Raw genomic sequence first — 18,711 nt, 5'->3', positions numbered from 1 at the left:
CTCTGGGCGGGTGTCTGTAGGAAGGAACTTATGGTGGAGATCAAAACAAATACAGCATCACTAAAACTGTTCAGGGAGACAACCTGTCCAAGATGGAACAGGAAGTGGTCCAGACTCACCCCCCACCCGAATCAAACAGTCCAGTCTGAAGGTGGGACGTCTTCCTATCCACCCACCGAAGGGACCCCAGAGGACTAGGAATGTATACTGAAACTTATTTTCAAAGAAGTAAACCCATTTAATCTTACTGCGCACCGGACCACAGAGGGTTTGGTGCAGCATCAGCAGTAATGCAGGCGCTGTACCGGCACTGTACCAGGGCTGTACCAGCACTGTACCGGGGCTGTACCGGCACTGTACCGGGGCTATTGGACGTCTGGGCTCAGCCTTCGAGAGAGGGTGAGGAACTCGGAGGAGACACTGCTCTTCCACATCGAAAGGAGCCAGTGGTCCTGGTCGCCTCCATTTCCCGGGCATGTCCCACCGGGAGAAGGTCAGGACAGACCCAGAACCCTCTGGAGGGATTATGTATCTCATCTGGACTGGGAGCGCCTCGGGATCCCCAGGACGAGCTGGACAGTGCCCTGTTTGACCTGTTGCCACCGTGACCCAACCCCAGATAAGAGGAAGATAATGGATGGATAGATGGATGGACAAATGAGACCTTCATCGTCATGGTGACAATAAAGAACACGTGGTCAACGCTCTGAAATGGTTGGAGTGTGGCTACACAAAAACAGTGACCTTGAAAGCATCATTGACAGGTAACGTACAGATCAGTAGAAAACACTTTATTATGGGCCACATACAGGAACCACTGAGACAAACATTTGACCACAGAGAGGACAAACCACAGGCGCTGCCTTCAGGTGCTGTCACAAATATCACAGCTCTGTAAAAACTCTTCACAGACTGAGGCAGTGACAGGATTTGGGAAGAAATTTTAACCGTCCGTCAGCTGCTAGATTTGTAACATAAAAGAGTCAACAAACAGGTTTTTTCTTATTAAATTCTTCAGCACCTGAATGCAACACCAGAGGTTTAACTGAGGACTTTGTTGACAGGGAGCGCAGCATTAATGACCCGCCCCTGAAGGCAGCGTTTAAACATGACATCATCAGGACACGTTGAAGCGGCCTGCGCTGACCTCTTTTTCATCATGTAGCCCTTTAACTGTACATCCTGTTCACTTCCTGATCGACATCCTGATGCACCGATCACCCATTTTGTCTCCGTGTCCATCAACAAACTTTCCCACAGTGACGCTTCTATGGCAACAGCAGGTTCAGTGATTGGCTGTGAAAAGTCCTGTATCAGGTTCCTATGGTAACCTGATGTTCTTCAGAGGCCAAGAGGATGCTGGGAAATATTGTTAACACACAGCTAATCATACAGATACAAAACACTTCAAAAAGAACCCAAATACAGATAAATAACAAAACACATGATCGAGAGAGAGAGAGAGAGAGAGACCTCCTCGTCCTCCTCCTGCTCCTCCTCCTGCTCCTGGAGCAGTAAATGGCAGTGTGTTGGTCCAGTTCAGGTTGGTTGGTCCCGTTCGTCCTGGTTCAGGATGCGCCTCCATGGATACGGTCAGTGTGTTCCACTCCAGGAGGTGACCCACTGTTTGGGGGCATCATCTTGGACCAGGAAACCGTCAGTGTTTGTGTTCTGCTGCTGCTCATCTTTACCCATAATCCTCCCCTGGTGAAGCGCTGTGGCACGCCACGCCCTCCGACGCACAAAGAACCCACACTGCAGAGAGAGAGAGAGAGAGAGAGACACCTGGTGAGACCTGGAAGTAGAACAGGAAGTGGACCTGGAAGTGGAACAGGAAGTGGACCTGGAAGTAGAACAGGAAGTGGAACAGGAAGTAGAACAAGAAGTGGACCTGGAAGTAGAACAGGAAGTGGACCTGGAAGTAGAACAGGAAGTGGACCTGGAAGTAGAACAGGAAGTGGAACAGGAAGTTAAATGTTGTGTCATGGTTGGAGGGGGGTTGGTGCCTGTTGTGGACTACCCACCAGGTCACAGCAGCGGTACACCTTGTCGTTGGGTAAATTACTGAGTTGTAAAGTGAGCAGTGGCTTGTATTGGCTGAGTTATTGATTAATGCTGAGGGGCGGTATTGATCACTGACAGCAGCAGTGATGTTCAGTGAAGCTGGTGTGGAGTGTATGTAATTCATTTCATAATAAAATTCCCATCAGAGAGAGATCAATATATCGATAAATATAAGTAGAGACAGAGATATGAGCAGGGGAACAAATCAGTGTGATCAATACAGTCACTGATCAGCTAATCGATCAGACAGGAAGAGTCAGAACAGCTAGAAGGAGGAGAGAGACGATGGCCCACCCCCACCACAAAGGCAACAGTAACCAGTCTTTAACCACTTAATAACTAAGTCAGTAACTAGATAGTAATCAGTCAGTAATAGTAACCTGTCAGTAGTAACAGTAACCAGTCAGTAGTAACCAGTAACCAGTCAGTAGTAACCAGTAATCAGTCAGTCGTGACCAATCAGCATGAAACCAGTCAGTAGTAACCATGACCAGTTAGTAGTAACAGTAACCAGTCAGTCGTGACTAGTCAGCAGAAACCGGTCAGTAGTAACCATGACCAGTCAGTAGTAACCAGTAGTAGTAACCAGTCAGTCGTGACCAGTCAGCAGAAACCGGTCAGTAGTAACCATGACCAGTCAGTAGTAACAGTAACCAGTCAGTAGTAACCAGTCAGTCGTGACTAGTCAGTAGTAACAGTAACCAGTCGGTTGTGACTAGTCAGTAGTAATAGTAACCAGTCAGTTGTAACTAGTAAGTAGTAACCAGTCAGTAGTAACAGTGACCAGACAGTAGTAACAGTAACCAGTCAGTAGTGATTAGTCAGTAGTAACAGTAACCAGTCAGTAGTAACCAGTAACCAGTCAGTAGTAACCATGACCAGTTAGTAGTAACAGTAACCAGTCAGTTGTGACTAGTCAGCAGAAACCGGTCAGTAGTAACCAGTAATCAGTCAGTCGTGACCAATCAGCATGAAACCAGTCAGTAGTAACCATGACCAGTTAGTAGTAACAGTAACCAGTCAGTCGTGACTAGTCAGCAGAAACCGGTCAGTAGTAACCATGACCAGTCAGTAGTAACCAGTAGTAGTAACCAGTCAGTCGTGACCAGTCAGCAGAAACCGGTCAGTAGTAACCATGACCAGTCAGTAGTAACAGTAACCAGTCAGTAGTAACCAGTCAGTCGTGACTAGTCAGTAGTAACAGTAACCAGTCGGTTGTGACTAGTCAGTAGTAATAGTAACCAGTCAGTTGTAATTAGTAAGTAGTAACCAGTCAGTAGTAACAGTGACCAGACAGTAGTAACAGTAACCAGTCAGTAGTGATTAGTCAGTAGTAACAGTAACCAGTCAGTAGTAACCAGTCAGTTGTGACTAGTCAGTAGTAACAGTAACCAGTCGGTAGTAACCAGTCAGTAGTAACCAGTCAGTTGTGACTAGTCAGTAGTAACAGTGACCAGACAGTAGTAACAGTAACCAGTCAGTAGTAACCAGTCAGTTATGACTAGTCGGTAGTAACCAGTCAGTAGTAACCAGTCAGTTGTGACTAGTCAGTAGTAACAGTGACCAGGCAGTAGTAACAGTAACCAATCAGTAGTAACAGTAACCAGTCAGTAGTAACCGGTAAGTTGTGACTAGTCAGTAGTAACAGTGACCAAACAGTAGTAACAGTAACCAGTCAGTAGTAACCGGTAAGTTGTGACTAGTCAGTAGTAACAGTGACCAAACAGTAGTAACAGTAACCAGTCAGTAGTAACATTAACCAATCAGTAGTAACCAGTCAGTTGTAACTAGTCAGTAGTAACAGTAACCAATCAGTAGTAACCAGTCTGTTGTGACTAGTCAGTAATAACAGTAACCAGTCAGTTGTAACTAGTCAGTAGTAACAGTAACCAGTCAGTAGTAACCAGTCAGTTGTGACTAGTCAGTAGTAACAGTGACCAGACAGTAATAACAGTAACCAGTCAGTAGTAACCAGTCAGTTGTGACTAGTCAGTAGTAACAGTGACCAGACAGTAGTAACAGTAACCAGTCAGTAGTAACCAGTCAGTTGTGACTATTTGGTAGTAACCAGTAAGTAGTAACCAGTCAGTTGTGACTAGTCAGTAGTAACAGTGACCAGACAGTAGTAACAATAACCAGTCAGTAGTAACCAGTAAGTTGTGACTAGTCAGTAGTAACAGTGACCAGACAGTAGTAACAGTAACCAATCAGTAGTAACATTAACCAATCAGTAGTAACCAGTCAGTTGTAACTAGTCAGTAGTAACAGTAACCAATCAGTAGTAACCAGTCTGTTGTGACTAGTCAGTAATAACAGTAACCAGTCAGTTGTAACTAGTCAGTAGTAACAGTAACCAGTCAGTAGTAACCAGTCAGTTGTGACTAGTCAGTAGTAACAGTGACCAGACAGTAATAACAGTAACCAGTCAGTAGTAACCAGTCAGTTGTGACTAGTCAGTAGTAACAGTGACCAGACAGTAGTAACAGTAACCAGTCAGTAGTAACCAGTCAGTTGTGACTATTTGGTAGTAACCAGTAAGTAGTAACCAGTCAGTTGTGACTAGTCAGTAGTAACAGTGACCAGACAGTAGTAACAGTAACCAGTCAGTAGTAACCAGTAAATTGTGACTAGTCAGTAGTAACAGTGACCAGACAGTAGTAACAGTAACCAGTCAGTAGTAACCAGTAAGTTGTGACTAGTCAGTAGTAATAGTAACCAGTCAGTAGTAACAATGACCAGACAGTAGGAACAGTAATCAGTCAGTAGTAACCAGTCAGTTCTAACAAGTCAGTAGTAACCAGTCATCCAGCAGCAGGTCCTTACAGCAGGGCTCTCTAGCAGCAGGCTGTCCAGCCTCAGAGCTCCTTGTCCAGCCTGTGGGTGTCAGACGGCTGGCTCCTCCTGAGGGCCCTCTGGGTCTTGGCCTGGTACAGCTCTCTGGTGCTGACTCTCCTGAAGAAGCCACACTGAACAGCAGGGGGCGACACAGCGCTCTTTACCAACCAGCACCACTGACACATGGAGCCCAAACATGACAGTAATCCCACCGTTGTGGATCCCACACCCCGACCAGGACTGAACCTCTCCGTTTACCTTCCAGAGCAGCAGGCAGATCAGCGCCAGCAGTAAGACTCCAGCCAGGACAGACACCACGATGATCCACAGGGGGGCGCCGGGGTCCACCTGCTGCCCTGGGTCTGGATAAACATGGACCTCGATCTGCAGAGCAACATTCAGGAGGTAACACAGGAGCTTACGCTGGTGGTAACACATCCTGCAAGGCGCGCCAGTACTCAGTACCTCGGTGCTGTGAGACGCCATGCTGACGGTCGGCTTGTCGGTCTGCAGCCTCAGAGTCGCCCGGCCTCGAACCAGCACGTTCCTTGCATCGCTGTAGTCCTGAAACACACAACCGGTCACATGATACACTGTCAGCTGACATACGTTCCTGAAGGCGAGGGCGCTCGTACCTCGATCATGGTGGAGTTCCACAGTCTGGCCCGGACCATCAGTGTCGCCGAGGCGTTCATGTTCACCAGAGGACACACAAATCTCAGACAGGTAGCCCCGGCCCCGCAGTCCTGCTCACACACACACACACGCACAGGCTGTTATATACCTGAGGACATAGACACAGGTGGTGGTCTGGTCGGTCTGCTTCTCTGCCGTCTAGCAGTGATCACCTCTGAGTCACACCACAGACAACACAGCATCCTCACAATCCAACAGGTCCTCACAAACAGGTCAAACGTCATGTTTGTCAAATTGTGTCTGGTGCACAGGAGCTGTTTAACCTTTAACATACTTTCTATGCTTGTGTTTTCTGGGTTGGGATGGGAAACATGTTTACAGAGACAGCAAGTTAGTAATTAGTTATTAGCAGTAGTTAGTAAGAATGTGTCTCCTGCCTCAGAGCGTGGGACGCTGCTGCAGAGCTAAGTGTGTCTGTACCAGAGTGTAGGACTTCTTCTTCGGGCCCCGTAGGTGGAGGACAGGTGGAGTCTTTTCCCTCTGCTCCTCCCTCACCACCTCTTCCAGACTCCTCCTCCTCCTCCTCCTCTTCCTCTTCTCCTCCTCCTCTGACAGCTGACCAAAACAGGAAGTCATCAACAGAAAAGGTTTGTTCAGGTCAAAGACAGTTTAACCTTACAAGAGGGGACAAACTGGGACCGTCATCAGGAGAAAAAAAATCAATTCTTTATCAGGATAATCTTCATCATCATCATCATCAACAGCAGCACAAGAAAACTACCAAAGCATTTCAAAGAACTCATCAGATCAGATTTGCCCACAGACATGCTAGCCCAGTTGTTAGTTATTAACATGTTTCAGCTGAATCAGAGGCCAGACACAACGCTGATGAAGAGCTTCTAACCATCCTTACACACCGTCCAGTCAGATGGAGGAAGAGGGTTAGGGTTAGGACGTGATGTGCTAACCAAAGCAGCACTCATCTGCCGGATCACAGCTGCAGCGATGGCGCTTCAAAACAGGATGAGTCAATGCAGCAGTTAGCAAGCTAACCTTAACTAGCACCATCGCTAATTAGACACAGATCATCATAATCGTGCTAACATGTTAAAAACTGTATGTCACTGTTAAGAAAAGGATGCTGCATGTAGCTGGCTAACTGCTGCACTCATCCTGGTGTCATTTATGGAATTTTGAAGTGAAGAGGTTAACGAGGCAGCTGCTCTGTTTTTAAAACTGAGCACTGCGCTTCTTGTTTTAGGAGAAAACAGTCAGCGTGAGCGAGCACACAGTTCACTACGTCCAAACCTCTGATGATGATGATGAAGAAGCTCCTTCTTTTATTAAAATCAAGCCCATGAAATGGAGAAGCAGATGAGCTAAAGATGCTCCAGTAAAAGCTTCTGATTGTCCTGAACATTTATTATGAAATGTGCCAGTCCTGGACTTTTATTATGAAAGAAGTCCGTGTGTCCTGTGTACATCCTGTTCTCAGGATGCAGAGACATGATTACAGTTTATTCATCTTATCATCACTTTATGTTATTCTACTTTATTTTTTAAGTCGACTGTTGGATTTTGTCTCATCTTACTTTATTTTGTTATTTTGACCATATTTGGAGAACTCAGATTTCCACGGCCAACGACGGCCTCACTGTGATTGATGTGCACATAGCAGCGCAGAACTTGACCTGTTGAGGTGGCGTTGCCGTGGTTACCGTGAGGTTGAGGGGGTTGATGATGTTGCCGGGGGGAGTGCAGCGGGGCTCTGATGTGCCGCTCACTTGGATCTCTGCGAGGTACAGCAGCCACTTCCCATTGGAAGACTCCCTTGGCCAATCAAACTCCACCTCCAGGTTACCAAGGCGACCCAGCAGCTTCCCGTTGATGTGCACCTGTCAGAGTAGGTGGTGGGTCAACACCTGGTGTGTTTCCACCTGCGGACACTCAAGCTGGCTTCAGACTAACCTGGAAGGTGAAGAGCAGTGGGCTACCGACATCGTCTGTCGTCTTCATCGCCGACTCCCCGATCACGTGACCGCTGAAAGAGGCGGGGCCAGGAGGATTGATTCTGTCAGGACGGCAAAAGTGGAGAGGTCATCAGGTAACCAGTCAGAAGCATGGACATCTACAGAGACCTGGAACAGCGTTGGAGGCTCTGTTCATCCCTCTGAAAGCTGCTCAGTGGAACATGAAGCCTCTTCCCGGTTATTAAGTACCTGGATCTTCCTCATCATAGGTCCATAGAGCCTGGAGGACTAGCGTCTGGGCCTGCCAAACCAGCAAACTTCCAGTCACACCTGCTCTGACATTTTGTTAGCCCTCCTCTAACTTCCTGTTAGCACCACAGAGTCAGTGGGCTCAACAGCGTCACATGTTGTCATTGTTGTAATTACAGTTTGGCCACCAGGTCAGACCGGCTTCAAAGCCTGGAAACCTTCCTGAGGCGGTTGGTCTGAGGTCACTAGACCAGAGGTCAGAGGTCACTATTAAAGGTGTGTGGCATTGGCGTTGATACTCACAGAGTGAGGGAAGTCTGCAGTGAATACTCCACCAACATGGAGGCAGAGATGGGAAACAAACCTGACTGCTCACTGAGTCTGAGGACACACAGAGACAGTCAGTCAGCACCTGTCCAATAACACACACTTCCACAGGTAATGTGTGTGTGTGTGTGTGTGTGTGTGTGTGTCTCTTACGTGGACAGCAGCAGCACAGACTGAATCTCTCTGGTGTCCAAACTCTCAGACGGTTGAAATATGATCAACACTCGAACCTGAAACACAGACAGAAGGACAATCAGCAGCAGCACAGCAGGACTCACAGTTCTGTACTTCTATGTCATGTATGTTCTGTACCGTCTGGTTGCTTTTGAACGGGTTCCCCAGCTCACACAGAAGAAAGGCATCCTCAACAGAACACTCCACCACCGCCGGGACGTCACCCTGTGACACAAACACACGATTCACTGTGGGACTCACTGGTCTCTTGACAAGCACCAAGTCAGGTTCTTCAGGAAAAAGCAAAATCAAGTCTCAAGTCATGTCCCACACACTTTAGAGCAAATCCTAAAAAGGCATTCCACTCTAAAGGCGCTTTAAGTAGTCGAAATGACTAGAAAGGTGATTTACAATAACAGACCATTTTACTGCCCAGGAAATCAGTTGTTTTATGGTAAATCCAAAGAAACTCTCACGTCAAGTCCTTAACCAATTATGGCAAGTCCAAGTTGAGTCTGAGGTCAGTTCTCAGTCCTTCAGGGCAAATTTGAAGTGAAATCCTTTGAGGCTGGCCCAAGCCAAGTTCTCAGAAGCAAACTGAGCACTTTAACATGTATCAGAAGCCTGTGTCTAATAAACCCTTTCAGTCCATACTGCCAACATGTGGTGTCCCTCAAGGCTCACTACTCAGTTCACTACTCTTCTCTAGCTACATGCTCAGTAACTAAGTAAATTCAAAGCTTCAGCTTATGTATCCAGTACTTCACCACCATCCCGTTCCCCACCTGCTCACAGCTGGAGGAAAGACATTTAGCTTCACTACCTTTGTTCGGACTCCAGAGTATATGAGCAGCGATGGGATGCTAATGGTCAAAACAGCATTGTGAGCATCCTCCGCTGGTCGGCCTGGAGACGGTGTGTTGCTGACGTTAACTTCCAGAAACAGTCGGTTAATGTTGGCATTGTAGAACAACACCTGAATATCATCCTGCCTGGAAACACAGAAACAGAAACCCACAAATTCTGATGTTTCAGCAAAACTCAGCTGTGGACCCTCGATATTCCTCTTTTTCTTCCAAAACTACTGGAACAAAGAGATTCCTTGAATTTCTCTGGTTGAGACCTGCTCTTTATGGAAAGCATCTTGAGATAACAATGTTATGAAATGGCGCTATAAAATTTAAGATTGATTGATTGATTGCTTGATTGATCTGTTAGTCACCAGTGATCAATGAGAATAAGCTGATGTGTTTCACCATCACAAAGACAGAAACGCTTGAAATAGCTTCTGAACGTGGACCCACAGTCTGGTGTGGAGGAGCCGTTCACTCACATGGGGAATGGTTTCTGGTTCTCATCCGTGAACTGGGCCGTCATCTGCAGGTTACTATGGCAACGGTTATCGGAACCGCAGGCCTTCAGGATGTGGATCTAACAGATGGAGAAAGTCAACATCACCTAAGGAATTGTAAACATGTTAGTTCTGAACCATTTGTTTTGTCGGTTCTGTTTGTTTCTGGGCTTGATTTGGATCAGACAGGATCTGGGTTCTTTTTCTGTGCGTTCTGTTCTGAGAACAGTCTTGGGTTTTGACCTTGGTTCTGACAGGCTATGACCTAGTTTCTGTGGGTTTTGACCAAGTTTCTGTGGGTTCTGACCTGGGATCTAACGGGTCGGGCTGCCTGGCTCAGCACAGGGAGGCGTTTCAGGTCCTGTACGGTGTTTCTTTTCCTGGGAAGCTTCTCGGACAGAGAGGCGCTAAGGGAGAACACCAGAGGTTCCACTTTATCTCGGATTGGACTCTGCAGAACACAAACACAAAGAGCAAAACCTCTAGAACCTCTCTTCTCATATGAGGAACAGATTATATCTTCAGTCATTTGATCCTCTGATGACGGTTGACTGCGATTAGGAAACAGAGCAGGCTGAAAGCAGAAGGATCAACGACCGGCAGGAATGTGAATTCGACTGGAGTCTTAGTCAACGGCTTTAACTTCAGCCCTGACACGGCACGTCGGAACTGAATCTAAACAAACCAACAGGCGTCACAAACAGCCAACGAGGACGTGAGAGGACAAGCCCAGAACAGCCAGCATGATGGCCGATGGAAAAATCATCACCCACCAAAGCCCAAAACATCAACAGTGGTGAACAGTTTTTCCTGTGGACCCTGGTGGAGCAGTAGGATGTGAGTGCTGTCAGCAGCTCACTGATTAAAGCTCAGCACACGTCGTATCTCACACACCACAACTTCCTTTAATTAAACCTCAGATTAACCAAAGCACTCTGCAGAAACTTTCGCATCACATTTCCGATAGTGGATGTTTTTTCAGACACCACATTTAAAGTCGAGCGGCTGCGGTTTTAACATTTATTTTCAGTGGTTAACAAAAAATTTTGCTGGAAAAAACATTTTTTATTGCAAATAAATTTTAATGCAGGTCAAACGTCCAGTGATCAGATGTCAGACCATCAGTGATCTCACTCCTGCTCTCCAGAGGAGCATCCCTTCTATAATGTGTCCTGCAGCGTCACCCACAGCCTGTAGGGGGCACTAGCAGGGCACCTGGCCGTGTTTACTCACCAGCAGTCCGACTTTCAGGGTCTCACACCACTTTTTCGGCATCGACAGGTAACCAGAGTACACGCTCTGCCCGTTGTCTCGGAAACGAAGGCGGGATTTGAGGCTGGTGATGTCAGTGGCGACAGTGAAGCGGACGGCTAAGAGAGAGAGAGAGCGACCGTTAGAGAGGGACGCTGCAAACAGCACACTTGTAAATACAGAGGTGAAGTCCCGCCTCCTACCAGTGGACTTAAACACTGCTCAGTTCATGAACACGGAAGCTATTCAGACAGTAAAACAACAATCATGCTCATTTCCTCCTCCATGTTTATCATTCACTGTCACTGTACAGTCAGTGAGATTCACCATCTTCACCACCATCTTCATCTTCACCACCATCTTTATCTTCACCATCATCTTCACCGTCATCTTCACCACCATCTTCATCTTCACCACCATCTTCATCTTCACCATCATCTTCACCATCATCTTCACCGTCATCTTCACCACCATCTTCATCTTCACCACCATCTTCACCACCATCTTCATCTTCACCATCATCTTCACCACCATCTTCATCTCCACCATCATCTTCACCACCATCTTCACCACCATCTTCATCTTCACCATCATCTTCACCACCATCTTCATCTTCACCATCATCTTCACCACCATCTTTATCTTCACCATCATCTTCACCACCATCTTCACCATCATCTTCACCACCATCTTCATCTTCACCATCATTTTCACCATCATCTTCATCTTCACCATCATCTTCACCACCATCTTCACCATCATCTTCACCATCATCTTCACCATCATCTTCACCACCATCTTCACCACCATCTTCATCTTCACCATCATCTTCAACCACCATCTTCACCACCATCTTCATCTTCACCATCATCTTCGCCACCATCTTCATCTTCACCATCATCTTCACCATCATCTTCACCACCATCTTCATCTTCACCATCATCTTCACCACCATCTTCATCTTCACCATCATCTTCACCACCATCTTCATCTTCACCACCATCTTCACCACCATCTTCATCTTCACCATCATCTTCACCACCATCTTTATCTTCACCATCATCTTCACCACCATCTTCATCTTCACCATCATCTTCACCACCATCTTCATCTTCACCATCATTTTCACCATCATCTTCATCTTCACCATCATCTTCACCATCATCTTCACCATCATCTTCACCATCATCTTCACCACCATCTTCATCTTCACCATCATCTTCACCACCATCTTCACCACCATCTTCATCTTCACCATCATCTTCGCCACCATCTTCACCACCATCTTCATCTTCACCATCATCTTCGCCACCATCTTCATCTTCACCATCATCTTCACCATCATCTTCATCTTCACCATCATCTTCACCACCATCTTCATCTTCACCATCATTTTCACCATCATCTTCACCACCATCTTCATCTTCACCATCATCTTCACCACCATCTTCATCTTCACCACCATCTTCATCTTCACCATCATCTTCACCATCTTCACCACCATCTTCATCACCATCTTCACCACCATCTTCATCTTCACCATCATCTTCACCACCATCTTCATCTTCACCATCATCTTCACCATCTTCTTCATCACCATCTTCATCATCACCATCTTCACCATCATCTTCATGACCATCTTCATCTTCACCATCATCTTCATCTTCACCACCATCTTCACCACCATCTCCACCACCATCTTCATCATCACCACCATCTTCATCATCACCATCATCTTCACCACCATCTTCACCATCTTCACCACCATCTTCACCATCTTCACCACCATCTTCATCACCATCTTCATCATCACCATCTTCACCATCATCTTCACGACCATCTTCATCATCACCATCATCTTCATCTTCATCATCATCTTCACCACCATCTTCATCATCACCATCATCTTCATCTTTACCATCATATTCACCACCATCTTCATCACGTCTTCATCACCATCTTCTTCACCACCATCTTCACCGCCATCTTCATCGCCATCTTCACCACCATCTTCACCGCCATCTTCATCACCATCATCTTCACCACCATCTTCATAACCATCATCTTCACCGCCATCTTCATCGCCATCTTCTTCACCACCATCTTCACCACCATCATCTTCACCACCATCTTCTTCACCATCTTCACCACCATCTTCATCACCATCTTCATCACCATCATCTTCACCATCTTCTTCACCACCATCTTCATCAACATCATCTTCATCATCACCATCATCTTCATCACCATCATCTTCACCACTATCTTCATCATCACCATCATCTTCATCACCATCATCTTCACCATCATCTTCACCCCCATATCATCACCATCATCTTCATCATCATCATCTTCACCATCATCTTCATCACCATCATCTTCATCATCATCATCTTCACCATCATCTTCATCATCTTCATCATCATCATCTTCACCATCATCTTCATCGCCATCATCTTCATCATCACTGGATCTGATCGACTTCATTCTAACGAGGTTCTTGTGAAGATTCATTAAGGAGTCCAACCACATGTTGGTGTGTGTGTGTGTGTGTGTGTGTGTGTGGAGGTTTGGTGTCATAGCAACACTGTGACGGGACAGGAGGAGGACACACACACACACACACACTCAGCTCCCTGGGGAGTACAGAGTGTGTGTGTGTGTTTCTGTGATGTGATTCATCATTCATAGTAACACACAAGGACACAGTATGATGTCATCTGTGTGTGTGTGTGTGTATCAGTTTGATGATTAACAGCAGGCTTTAATTGACAGCTTCGTCCCGTCAATCAATCAGGTCAGCCAATAAGCTCAGAGTGTACACACACAGCTGTAGCCTCACAGGAAGCTGGTTAACGATAATTAATTACTGACCATAAACAGACTCGTTAGCATCACGTCCCTCCATCTGTCAGGTTAGCGACAAACGCTAATAGTACACAGAATGTCCCTTTAACGTCAGGCTGTCCAATAGGCCTTCAGCTCTGAGGGGCTGCAGCTACATGCTAACATGCTAATGACCACCACCTTAGCTAAGTGTGTTAGCATGCTAGCATGAGCTCATGAGCAGTGAACACAGCTGAGGTAGCGCTGTAGAGACAGGCAGACAGACAGGCAGGTGGACAGACAGACAGACAGACAGTCAGGCAGGCAGGTGGATGGACAGACAGACAGACAGGCAGGCAGGCGGACAGACAGGCAGACAGGCTGTGTCCTGTCTGTCTCTCTGGTCTGGTTCAGGGTGACTCACTGATGTTGTCTCTGTTGCTGTTCTCTCCACTGCTGAACATGTAGGAGAAACACACCTTCACCTGGATACTGACACACACACACACACACACACACACACACACACACACATAGTCAGTCGGTCGGTCTGATAGCCGTTAGCCGTTAGCTGGTCACCGGTTGGAGTCTCACCAGTAGTCACAGCTGTTTGGGTCGACGAGGTCTGGAGACACTCTGAGGGTTTTATTGAGGTGAATGACTGGACGAGTCCTGAGGAAATAATCAATCAGTCAAACAATCAATCAATCAGTCAGTCAGTCAGTCAATCAGTCATGGTTGGAGACAGCTCTGAACTAAACAAAACTCTGACAGAAGACTCACTGGTTATTGGTTAGTCAGTAGACGGGACTGCTACATGACTGAAGTCATATATGTTACCCATAGTTAGTGGTAGTTAGTGATACTTACTATAGTCAATGCTGGTTAATGGTGGTTACTAATAGTTGCTGCTAGTTACTGATGGTTACTGACAGTTACTGCTGGTTACTGATAGTTACTGATGGTTACTGATGGTTACTGACAGTTACTGCTGGTTACTGATAGTTACTGATGGTTACTGACGGTTACTGCTGGTTACTAATAGTTACTGCTGGTTACTGACAGTTACTGATGGTTACTGCTGGTTACTGATAGTTACTTGTGGTTACTGCTGGTTACTAATAGTTACTGCTGGTTACTGACAGTTATTGATGGTTACTGCTGGTTACTGATAGTTACTTGTGGTTACTGCTGGTTACCGATAGTGCTGGTTACTAATAGTCACTGATAGTTACAGGTGGTTACTGACAGTTACTGCTGGTTACTGATGGCTTCTGATAGTTACTGCTGGTTACTGATAGTCACTGCTGGTTACTGATAGTCACTGCTGGTTACTGATATTTACTGATGGTTACCGATAGTTACTGATTGTTACCGATTGTTATTGCTGGTTACTGATAGTTTCTGGTGGTTACTAATAGTTACTGCTGGTTACTGACAGTTACTGCTGGTTACTGATAGTTACTGTTGGTTACTAATAGATACAGCTGGTTGCTGATAGTTACTGCTGGTTACTGACAGTTACTGCTGGTTGCTGATAGTTACTGCTGGTTCCTGGTCGGTGAGGTTTCGGGGGGGTCTGGGGTCTTGGTACCTGAGCAGAGCGACGGTGTCGTCCAGGGAGCCAACCAGCAGGTCCGGGTATCTGTTCCCGTCAACGTCCAGACCTCCAGACAGAGAATACCCAAAGGTCCTGAACCCCGGAGAGATCCTGCTCCCCCGGATCACCTGCTCAGAGACAGAGGGGGGGTCACAGGTGTGATCAGACCTGCACACTGCCAATTATCACAGGGGGGAGGGCACTGTGAGACCTGGCTTGGTTCTGTAGAGACCCCCTTGCTGCTCCCGGTCCAGATCATCACACTTCCTGTTTCGTGGAAAGGTGCTCCAACTGCAAAGTCTGAGGAACAGAAACACATCAGGCTCTCCCCCACGGCTGCATCATGCCGTCACATGACTCACTTGTGTGTCCAGGTGCTCACCCTGGAAGCCATCCTGGTTGAGGTCTCCGGCAGCGGTAACGGACATCCCGAACCCCGACCCGGCCGGTCCTGTCAGCACCACGCTGGGCCCAGAATCAAAGCGACCTCCTGCGTTCATATACACGTAAACCGCCCCGCCCGCCTCCTGCTGACGGTGGAAGTAAAAAGGAGCGCCCACCAGCAGGTCGTTCCACCTGCAGGAAGATGGAGAACCGACAGTCCGTCGTCACACATCAGTGAACCACGTCCTATTTAGATTTCGTCTGTTTTCAAAGTGCTCTGATGTTCAGCTGCCCTCAAAATTAGTCAACCCTCATTGCAAATGAGGTGTTTTTGCAACATTTACAAACTTTCAGCTGAGCTCAACACAACTAACATTACATTCAACACAATATCCCACAGTATGCACAGACAGACACCAGGTTCTGACAGCGTTCCTGAGCTATGTTTGGGATTATTGTCCTGTTGGAAGGACCAATGGTGCCCAAGCTTCAGCTTCCTCATAGACCTCCTGATGCTGGATTGAAGCCATCTTGCCCTCCAAACGCTGCAGGTTTCTGGTGCTAGAAGAAGCAAAGCAGCCCCAGAGCATCACAGAGTCTCTGCCATGCTTCACTGTAAGCAGGCTGTTCTTTTCAGCGTATGCCTCAAAACTTCTGAAACTTATTTATATGATTTCAAACATATTTTAGCCGACTTGTCTTGTGCTTTTGGGTCACGTTTTAGAGTTCAAGCATGGAGACCTTCAGTGTTTAGTATGCACCTTACTGTAGAGACTGAAAGCTCAGTGCCTATTGCCACCAAGTCTTGCTGTAAGTCTTTTGCAGACATTCAAGGGTTTTTGTCCACCTGTCCTCAGAAATCTGGTGGCAGATGCAGGTCATGCAGCCAGTGATTTGCTTCCAACAGTATCACTAGGAACATTCACTTCCTTTTCTATCTTTTTGTATCCTTTTCCTTGTTTGATCATTGCCTTGGACAAACAAGGAAAAGGATTAACGTTCTCTTGACATACCCATATTTCTAACATGAAACCAAACATCATTGTTACCATATTGATCAGTATTAGTTATATTGTCAGCACTGTAGTTACTGTTAGTATTTTGGTTGCTGTTGTTTCAGCTGGAAGTTTGTAAAATATTGCCAGTAAACCTAATTTGCAGTCGGGTTGAAGAATCTTGAGTGTAACTGAATTCACAATGCATGTGTGTAACAGCACGTGACCTCAGCATGAGTCGTGTGACCTGTACATCCTTCCTTACCCGTCGCTGTTGAGGTCGGTGGTTGCCACGGCGTTACCGAAATACGAGCCCATCTGTTCACCGCGCAGAGTCTGCTGAGTCATTAGTTTATCGGACCGCTTCACCACCAGCAGCACGGAGCCACGAGCGTCGTCCTTACTGTCCTTAGGAGCTCCTGATCGTCAAGACAACGATCAATACAGCGATCAATACAACGATCAAAACAACGATCAAAGTTTGCTGAGGTAAAGGACTCACCTGTTACTATGGTTTCATCATCCTGAGAGAGAAGACGATGAGCCTGAGTGACTGAGTATCCTGTACACACACACACACACACACACACACACACACAGGTAATGTTAACCTCGCTGTGTGTGTGTGTGTGTGTGTGTGTGTGTGTGTGTGGTTTGTTGCGTGTATCATCTCAGTGTGAAATATCACTTTTATGTAAATTCACAACGAAAATGTTGTTGCTAATCTGACAGATGCTAACGTGCTAACAGCTACTTATGCTAACACACTGGCCAACATAAACAGCAGCTCCCGTCTGCAGAGGATGAACCCCTGGATGTTCAGACAGCAGCTCCTGTCTGCAGAGGATGAACCCCTGGATGTTCAGACATCAGTGGATCACTCAGAGACTGAAAGAACCTTAGAACAGACAGGTTCTCTATGAGGTTCTGCAGCCTCTGTTTTCTGGAGCTTTATTCTGGAGGGACGTCACATGATGACTTCCTGTGGAGGAGGAAGTTACTCTGAAGGATTCAACATGAGCTCCATGTCTGTGGGGTCAAGGTTCACACAGTGAGGAGGAGGAGGAGGAGGAGGAAGAGGTGGAGGAGGAAGAGGAAAAGGAAGAGGAAGAGGAAGATGAGGAGGAGGTGGAGGAGGAAGAGGAGGAAGAGGTAGAGGAGGAAGAGGGCGATTTAAAGGGACAGTTCACCTATGTAAATGTTTCTGCGCTGCAGGTTGGGGAAGGAGCTCCTCTGGGTGTCAAAGACGACGTCTGGGTTCATCCAGGAGACGTGAACGTTTCCTACATCACACACACACACACACACACACACACAGATGAACAGGGTCTCCTCTCCCACAGTGTGTCCTCAGCTGAAATCCGGACTGGGTGTGATGTCACATGTCACCTTGCCACTCGTAGCTTCCAGGTGAGCCGACGATGACTTCAGTCTGAGTGATGAAGGCCGAGATCCCCATGTTACACATGACCTCACTGCTGACATCACCCAGGTGACTGCACACACACACACACACACACACACAGGGTTATGTTGGGGAATGTTGTGTCATTTGACTTGTGTGTCACGTGGTCTTTGTGGTCATGTGACCTGCCTGCAGGGCTGGTCGGGGTTCTGCCAGTGCATGTCGGTGTCGTCGTACTGCAGGTTGTTTCCACGGAGATAACAGCGACCAATCATGTGTCTGAGTTTGAACGCTCCGTAGAGTTTAACGAAGCGATGACCACACGCCTGGAAGGAGGGGAGAGAGACGGTTAGCTAGTTAGTTAGCTAGTTAGTCAGTAATGTTAGCATTCATTCAGACTGCTGGTCACAGGCCGTCTGTCGGTCAGTTTGATTTTTATTTTGTCAGTAACTTGGTGAAGTCAGGCAGTCAGTTACTACATAAACTAGTAAATTAATCAGATTAACCAAACTCAGTTAGTTAGTTAGTTCTTGATGTAGAAAGTTAATCTTAAAGATAACCAGACAGAAATTTGCTCAGCTAATCAGGTAGGTTGTTAACAGATGACTTAGTTGATTGGAAAGTCCCTCAGACTAGTTAGGTGG

The 18,711-nt window shown here is 46.7% G+C and overlaps 1 protein-coding gene across 1 annotated transcript in view; it reads right to left on the bottom strand.

The window, feature by feature from the left end:
* Positions 1-1,587: 1,587 nt before the first annotated feature.
* The window catches only part of LOC139216260 (integrin alpha-3-like), a 19,097-nt gene continuing 1,973 nt past the window's right edge, over positions 1,588-18,711 (bottom strand). Inside the window, exons 4-28 of the mRNA XM_070847348.1 lie at positions 18,257-18,393; positions 18,052-18,158; positions 17,853-17,945; positions 17,165-17,224; positions 16,928-17,081; positions 15,666-15,859; positions 15,495-15,583; positions 15,278-15,411; positions 14,278-14,355; positions 14,108-14,175; positions 10,840-10,976; positions 9,914-10,057; positions 9,589-9,686; positions 9,079-9,247; positions 8,394-8,480; positions 8,235-8,311; positions 8,058-8,135; positions 7,504-7,606; positions 7,254-7,430; positions 6,016-6,150; positions 5,535-5,645; positions 5,365-5,463; positions 5,158-5,283; positions 4,888-5,030; positions 1,588-1,755 (exon numbers count right to left, since the gene is read on the bottom strand). Of these exons, the coding sequence (XP_070703449.1) occupies positions 4,920-5,030; positions 5,158-5,283; positions 5,365-5,463; positions 5,535-5,645; positions 6,016-6,150; positions 7,254-7,430; positions 7,504-7,606; positions 8,058-8,135; positions 8,235-8,311; positions 8,394-8,480; positions 9,079-9,247; positions 9,589-9,686; positions 9,914-10,057; positions 10,840-10,976; positions 14,108-14,175; positions 14,278-14,355; positions 15,278-15,411; positions 15,495-15,583; positions 15,666-15,859; positions 16,928-17,081; positions 17,165-17,224; positions 17,853-17,945; positions 18,052-18,158; positions 18,257-18,393 (2,766 nt within the window). The 3' untranslated portion in view covers positions 1,588-1,755; positions 4,888-4,919. The remainder of the gene's footprint in view (positions 1,756-4,887; positions 5,031-5,157; positions 5,284-5,364; positions 5,464-5,534; positions 5,646-6,015; positions 6,151-7,253; positions 7,431-7,503; positions 7,607-8,057; positions 8,136-8,234; positions 8,312-8,393; positions 8,481-9,078; positions 9,248-9,588; positions 9,687-9,913; positions 10,058-10,839; positions 10,977-14,107; positions 14,176-14,277; positions 14,356-15,277; positions 15,412-15,494; positions 15,584-15,665; positions 15,860-16,927; positions 17,082-17,164; positions 17,225-17,852; positions 17,946-18,051; positions 18,159-18,256; positions 18,394-18,711) is intronic.

This window comes from Pempheris klunzingeri, chromosome 17 (assembly GCF_042242105.1).
Source record: "Pempheris klunzingeri isolate RE-2024b chromosome 17, fPemKlu1.hap1, whole genome shotgun sequence".
Classification (NCBI taxonomy): domain Eukaryota; kingdom Metazoa; phylum Chordata; class Actinopteri; order Acropomatiformes; family Pempheridae; genus Pempheris; species Pempheris klunzingeri.
This window is presented reverse-complemented; position numbering and strand designations above follow the sequence as displayed.